The sequence below is a fragment of the Osmia lignaria genome, chromosome 9, assembly GCF_051020975.1.
Source record: "Osmia lignaria lignaria isolate PbOS001 chromosome 9, iyOsmLign1, whole genome shotgun sequence".
Taxonomy (NCBI): Eukaryota; Metazoa; Arthropoda; class Insecta; order Hymenoptera; family Megachilidae; genus Osmia; species Osmia lignaria.
In genome coordinates this window covers 1416019-1424061 of record NC_135040.1, presented here as the reverse complement: position 1 = coordinate 1424061, position 8043 = coordinate 1416019, and the positions used below count along the sequence as shown (strand labels likewise).

The 8043-nt window shown below is 33.7% G+C and overlaps 1 protein-coding gene across 3 annotated transcripts in view; it reads right to left on the bottom strand.

Moving 5' to 3' along the window:
• Window positions 1-370: 370 nt before the first annotated feature.
• The window catches only part of LOC117609913 (neurotrimin), a 508787-nt gene continuing 501114 nt past the window's right edge, over window positions 371-8043 (bottom strand). For 2 of the 3 annotated variants that reach the window (XM_034336671.2, XM_034336672.2), the window contains exon 8: window positions 371-2337. In XM_034336671.2, coding sequence (XP_034192562.1) covers window positions 2084-2337 — 254 coding nt within the window. In that variant the 3' untranslated portion in view covers window positions 371-2083. Of the gene's footprint in view, window positions 2338-7164; window positions 7317-8043 lie in introns of all 3 variants that reach the window. The other variant, XR_013062667.1, reaches the window with a different exon arrangement.

Genomic DNA, 8043 nt, shown 5'->3' with positions numbered 1-8043 from the left:
TCATCATTGAATGAGAAGAAACACATTTTCATTTTTATCAATTTGAAAATATAGGATTTAAATGTAAAAGAAAATTGTCTTTTACGGACGAAAAATAATAAATTCTTGGTTATAAAAATGATTGTTCTTAACACTTTCGCTGCAGAACGATTCGATGAAGTTAACCGCTGAAGCTCCGATCACGCGATATCGCGTATCTTATCGTCAAGCGACAACCAAAGATCCTAGTTGACAACGGATTAACAGGAGTGACAGTAGAACCTTTGGCCGAATAGCGGTGAAATACGAAAAAGTAATTCACGTTTTTCGGATACAATTTTGAAAGAAACCCATAATAGTTATGACATTCATATTTAGAAGAAGTATATTAATTGATGTACATAGCCTTTTTGAAAAGAATTTTTTAAAATTTTGTGTACAAAAGTGTATTATGAAAAATGAAAAAATTTCAGGAGCCAACATTTCTGTATAATTGTACGAAGAATATTTTGAAAAAAGAATCAAGAGAAAATATTGCTTCTTCGCCTCAAAATCTTTGAACTATACCGCTGGATGCAAAAAGAGTCTCAATGACAAAGATTAGTTTCGAGAAAAATGTCTTTAAACATTCAAAAGTTAAATATTTCGTGTGTATAGTGAAGTTGTTGCAGAACTGCCTGTAATGTTAGAAAATTTAATATTTCTTTTTTATAGTTCCATTAACACAATCCGAATTATGTAAAATATTAATGAATAAAATGAATTTTAATTATAATCTCTTGAGGCCCTTATTACATAAAACAATAATATGTAGCTATCATTTTTTTAAAATTATTTGGTATTATTCATTTAATATTTACATAGTATTTAAAGGAAATATATAGGGTGTCCCACGCACCACTTACCACGACTTTTTAACCATTCCAGAGATCTGACGAAAAAATACCTTAAATAAAAGTTGGTCATAATAAACATTGTTTTCAATAAAGTGTCAAGACAACCTTGATTCTTTTTTAAATGGCACTACATATTTTTGACTCCACAGTGTTGCAGCTGATGTATCAGATTTTTGATCAAATGAAAAACAATTAGTGGATATTTTTTATTATTATAGCTTGTAGCCGATTGAACACTGATCAACTTTTGTTTAAAACACTTTTTCGTCAGATCTTCGCAAGTGGTTGAAAAATCATAGTAAGTATTACATGGGACTTATATTATATGGGATTCATAATATTAAGAGCAAAAATAAAAAGAATGATGAAACAATTCTAGTCTCTCATTGACTTATTTCGTACTTTCAATTATGTTTTTAATGTCAATATATTCATCCAAAAATAAAGAAAAGAAAAAAAAACTTGCAATGTTTTGTTTTTTAAGAAACTTTTTATCTTTCAAAGAGTAAAAGTCAATCAATCAACATCCATTTACGAAATCTGCTATAACTCAGTTAATTTTGAAAATACAATGATGAAACTTGGAGAGTAGGTATGTGAAGAAAAAAATGTAGAATCTATTTAAGCATTTTGCTAATTGTAAAAAAGAGCCTGAGCACTCAGAAGCCCTTTTTGTATCCAACAGTACTACGACTATGAAATCGCTTGAACAGCTTTATGTTAACATGGTTGCTTGGCTATCGCGCTTTCCTTGTCTTCCATACATGGAGAGACAAGGATCGTCCGGGGTTTCTCAATTTATTCACATGAGGTCGCTCAAGATCAGTTCAGAATTGAGCCGTCACTCCTGTTCAGCGTCCACGAAAGTGTTAATAGTATTATAAATAAAATTCTTCAAAGAAGAACACACACGCCACCACTATATTTATTTAATTTATCTGTCATTTATCAATACACGAGTCTTGATGCTGAACGACACCACAGAATCGTGAACTTTTTCGTACGCTTTCTGGACATTTTACATTCACAGGAAAAGACTAGCTAGCTGGTCCTCTATGCCTCGTAAGATTAGCTTTATCCGTGTTTCTCGAAAATTCTTCCACATCCAGGAGGTCCACTTGAACTCACACTCGTCTCTAGCATCATTCTGGAGATTCGTCCAAGTATGGATTAATCAGTTTCAAAAGAGATTATTATCCTATGAGGGTCTACGTTGACAATCCGCCTGCTAGAATGGCTGTGGCAATAGTGATACCGAGGTTTGCAAATAAATGTCGATGAAGGAACGTCGAAGCTGTAGCCGATTGAAAATCAATCTGCTCGTCATCGTTATCGAGGCCTTTTAGCATCGACTCGTCCTTCATACCAGCTGTCTTCTTTTCATAGCTGTGATCCATCTTCCACGATTTCTTTGAATCTCGCCTCGTATTTGGCCGCCGCGTCGTCGGGGGTCTATCGATTCCTGTGAAACAAAAATTTCTGTTAAGTAGATGGTTTCAGTTGTAATTTAATATACTGAAGCTATTGAAAACTCCATTAGATAGTACTTTTATTTTTAACAAATTTTATCTATTGTTTTCACAGTAGACTCGCGCTAAATAATGGAAGGGATATGTAGTTGATCTGTCGTCTTATGTAGTCAATAAGGCTAGGATCATATGGAATGTTTAAACTAGGCAAATAATAACTGGCAAGGAAGAATGGGTCAGTACCCAGGGGCAGAATCTTCTTATCTAGTTTAAACGCTCCTTAAAGTACCTTCAAGTCTACCGAACAGCTATCACGAAAAAATAAATAAAAAGCTGCAGGGACACCAGATGTTATTGGTTTGCAATAATTATCCGTTTCTTTGATTGTCCGCCTAGAGCACCAAATAGGTACACGTAATTACCGTGAGTTCATTGCATTTTGTTATTTCTATTATCCCTAATCTCTTCGGGGTCAAATAATGTTTACACTGTTAAAGTCAAATATGACGGAAAGCTAAATATATCACATTTCCACTTCTGTAAGTCAAATAATATGTTAGTAAGAATATCAATTAATATGTGTTTTGAATTCGTCTCGATGTCCTCCAAATATGGTAAACAAAAAAAATATATAGTCCTATTTGGAAAAAACCCAAGGTGACCACGACTTCGCCATGAAAACAAACTGTTTCCGAAATTTTTTTTACTGATATTATGTATACACTTCATACTCTGCAACTCTTGTTGTAAACTTTTTTTGTCAGATGGCTGCAAGTGGGTGAAAAATCGTGAATAACGTTACAGGTAACACCCTGTATATGGGTGACAACAGTCAAACAGACAATCAGTTTAATTTAAAATAGTACTGTTATCAGACAGGTGTCGCCAGGTCCTGGAGCAACAAGCGCGAGACACGTCGCGCGATTACAAGTGATAATAATTTTTAACAAAAAATACAACCGACTTCGAAATGCACTAAAAAGTATGAAATAATTTCTATTTTATTTCTACAGATACCCAACAGCTATTAATAAAACCTATTTACTCGTTAAATAGTATACTATACATTTCAACCTTTTCGGAGGCGGAGCAAAATTAAAAATACCCCGCACGTAGAAGAAACGTTTTTAATTTTGCGCTGCCTCCGAAAAGGTTGAAATGTATAGTATACTATTTAACGAGTAAATAGGTTTTATTAATAGCTGTTGGGTATTTGTATAAATGAAATAGAAATTGTTTCATACTTTTTAGTGCATTTCGAAGTCGGTTGTATTTTTTGTTAAAAATTATTTTATTTCACACTTTTTAGTGGAACGAGCAGTATTTGTAGGGCGCCGTAAGGTGGTTTATCGTTCTTATTGATTAATTGCAATAATGATAGTTTTTAACGATAACAGGTTCCATACATTTTTGCAAGTGGGATCATCGCGGAAATATGTATCTCTTATTAAATGTGAGAGGTTTCATCGCGATTGGTACATTCCGTGCAAAGTAACACCAAGGAATAGGGTTTTTGTTATAACAATAGTTATCAACAATAACAAATAGCATAAATTTTTGCAAGTGAGATATCGCGGAAATATCTCCTATTAGATGTGAAAGGTTTCATCGCAATCGGTACATGCCTTGGAGAGTATACATATATACATGAAACAGTAGAGAATCGGCGACTGCATGTTGACTCAAACACCGGTAGAGACACGTAGGCATACGTAGAATTCAATGTAGTAGTAACAATAGTTTTTCACGAATATCTCGGTAACTAAAGCTTTCCGTTAATTACGCATAATGAAAAAGTTATTCAGAATTACGCCCCTGACAACATATTGAAAGGTCATTGAAATCGTCCAATCTTGAGATTAAAAACTTCCTGTATTTTGCAATAACAATGAAAAAATGAAAAATTTTTTTTCAATGGGACCAATCGGAAGACATACCCTACAAGATGCAAAAGGGTTCGTTCCGATTGGTCCATCCATCTCGGAGTAATCGGTGAACACACAGAAGAAAAATACATACTGATCGAATTGAGTAACCTCCTCCTTTTCGAAGTCGGTTAAAAAAGAAGGCGAGCGCACCGGCAACGCATGAAAAATTAGCAAGCAAAAATCGAGAAGTCCTCGTAATCACGGTTAATAAAATTGCTTTGCTACATTGGGAGCTTCTATACTTATTACAGTAATATTTACAGTATTATAATTATATTATTATTGTTATTACTATATTAATGCCTTAGTGTAATTATTAATATAAACAGTAATATTATATTGTAGTAATAAGTCTCATAATTATTCGTATTTTCTTAATTAGTAATGCGACGAACAGGAAAGTAGACTTCCCAGGAAAAATGATGATGCCCCGGGACCCGCTCCTTCCACGTAGGCACCACCGGAGAAAGTGATCATCCAAGGAAGGGTCCTCATGTATATTTAGGTCTACAACTCCCACCCTTTGTGCACAAACCGTCACGCAAGAAAATTTGAATCAATATTTACTTTGCTCTCCGTACTTTTTAATTATACAATTAAATTGTATAATATTTAATAACTGAAAATTATATTATATTGTTTGATATTACTTTTAACGTTAATATTAAGAATTCCGACTTCTCCTATATCACCATTTTCCCTAGAGAAGCTTGATTTGATTGCGAATGTACATGATACGTACTTTTATAAGAAAGATGTTATGAAATACCTACCTATTGATTAATAGAAATATGTACTGCATCAGCTAGGGGTTCGTATGGCAAAGGTAGGAAAATCACGAGAGGAATGTGCTATTCTCGTGCTACTATTTTTATTGAAATAGATTGAAATTTCAATATATACATATACAGGGTGTCTCGGCTGAAGGAGACCACCTAAATATCTCCATTGTTTTTAACGTTATGAAAAATGCTTGTAACACAATTTAAATAGTCTTTACTAGGGAACACTGCAAAATAAAACTTTTTTGCTTATTTGTTTGTTTTTTTCTTAAGTTTTTTCCAAGGTTTTTTTTCTACACAACCTCGTAACACACTGCAAAATACATCTAAATGTAGTTGCATAATGATTTGCAGATGACCTTGAACACTAGAAGTTGAAATTGTTAGATAATGGTACCAGAACTTACGATTGAAAAAAACAACTGAACCTTAATAAACAATAAAAAATAAGAGCGAGCAAATAATACCTTTTTTTCACGATATGCTCCCTTGAAAACCATTTCAATTATGCTGTAAACATATTTTATAACTTAAAAACAATGGAAATGTTTAGGTGACCACCTTTAGCTGGGATACCCTGCGTATTACAGTAAAAGCTGGATATATGCAACATCGCTATCCCCTCCACTTGGGGAGATCCCCCTTGGCGAACCGAGACGCTCGACAAGGAAGCCGTGTAATACGATCCGAATCATAATATCGGTGTGACTAATACCAATTCAACGATAAAACTTTTTTATTTTTAACTTTTTCTTAATGAAACTTTTACTAACGCATTTGTGAGATTTTTCTGATTAAAATGATACCAAACACGATATAGTTTGAATTATATTCATTTATTTATTTATTTATTCAGAATATGCTGCTGAACTATTGACTGCAAATTAGGTGCTTTATGATGTTAGGAACAGCCCGTGATTTCCATGAAACCGGACAGTTTCTTCCTATTGAAAATTAAAGTAATTTACAAGCTAACAATAATAACAGAATGATAATAGAATAAATAAACAATAATAATAGAATAAACAACATAGAATTGACACCTCGGCTACATATGTATAAGGCAGGCCGTACACCAAAGATGCATCAAACACGCAACATGCAACATGCGACGTAATGTAAATGTTACATGTTGCTAAATTGCGTAAACCAGTGTAGCAAATTAATCCTGAAAAATTTTAACAATTTTATATGCGCGGTATTTACCTTACGTCGCATGTTGCATGTTGCGTGTTTGATGCATCTTTGGTGTACAGCCTGTCTAAATGATGTGTACGAACGCAGAATTGGCATCGCGGCTAAATACAAACGATGTGTACGGACTCAGAATCGACACCTCGACTGGATATATGCAACGTTTAAATGCCCAGAATCGACACCTCGGCTGGATATATGCAACGTCTGAGTCCAAATCTCTGTTGCATATATCCAGATTTTACTGTACTTTTGAAAAGTTAAAACTAAAAATGTTCCTATTAGAAGATGAGCGCTGTACTTCTGGGGCGATAGCACATTTTGAAAAATTTCTGTTATTCACTGTACACTTTTTATTTAAAAAATTATTAAAAACAAAGTGAAGAGACATATTTTTATTTTATGAAGTTTTTTTTGGTATAGGGTCGCATCAACCCCTTTATTAGCGACCACGGTTGCTAGTTTTATGTTTCGTGTGTGAGGTTTTGTTTGTGCACGAATTCGATTGCTTTCTTTAGGGTCTCTTCGTTCTTGAATATTTCACTGACTTGGTTTGGAATTTGGAGGCGATTTCTTGTATCTTCTTAATCCTTGCAATCTGATAAGATATAGTTGACGGCTAGATTTTGTTGACACGGTTCACAAATCGGTGGAGGGGTTTTGTTTAGGATTTTGGTGTGAGGTTTGTTTTTATGTTTGAATGCGAGAAGAATGATTGGGTTGGTAATGAATGATTGGCAGGAATGAGTGATTGGCAGAAGTGAGTGGTTGGTAGGAATGAATGTTTTGGCAGGATTGATTAAGAAATGCGTGCGTTGGTCATTGATTGTGTTGCGTCGTAAAAATTATGATAAAATTTTGTAATTGTCCGTTATTAAACTTATTACATATTAAAAGGTAATAAAAAGTCTAGTACCTCCCCCACATTTGGTTTGTGTAGAAGTTCTCCATAAGGTTACGTACTTTGGATGGAATATCCTTTTTCCATTTTTTGGTGAAATTGGCGTGTTCGGCCGGTATTATTTCAGTGGGTTGAAGAAATCTTTAGCTGCTCTGTATTTTCTGAAGCTATGAAACACAGTAAAATGAAGAAAAGAAATCATAACAACCGTGTACTTGCTTCTCCTTTCTAAAATAGAACTATAAAATAACAGAAAGATAAAATTCTCCAAGGAATTAAGTAATTAGCTTATGACTGCATTTTTACCTTTATGTACTCTTTGGAATCTAAAATTTTAATTTCAGTTTTTTAATTAAAATTTTGTGAGCTAACTCAATTAGCATAAGCTTCAATTTTATTAATGTAATTATGAACGTACTGCAGATTTCAACATATTTAAGTGCACTATTTGGGTGGTTAATTTATTCATTGTTTTATCGTTCAGAGAATAAAATAAGGTAGGTGTGCATAATTCCACCAGTGTTTTTAAATTCATAAATTAGTAATTAGTTTATCGTCGTCATTGAAATCGATCAGGTCATGAGTTTTGTAAATAATTACCACTTCTTTTTTAAATAACTTTTTAATCAATTACGACCGTCCATTGAGTTATAAAGAAAAATTACTCTGTCAACATGTTATGAGGTCGGCATAATCGGAGGTGGCATATTTATCACCTTTTTCTGTTTTTATTTTAAATTAATTAAACTCTTGATAATTATCCGCACTCGGGGTTCTAGGGGAAAAAGTTTCTAGAAAACGGAAACTTAAAAAATGCTCCCACCACCAAGCTAATACCAAGCTAATATCAAGCTATTACCTACACGAGCTCGTAGATCAAGACGCACTAACGAC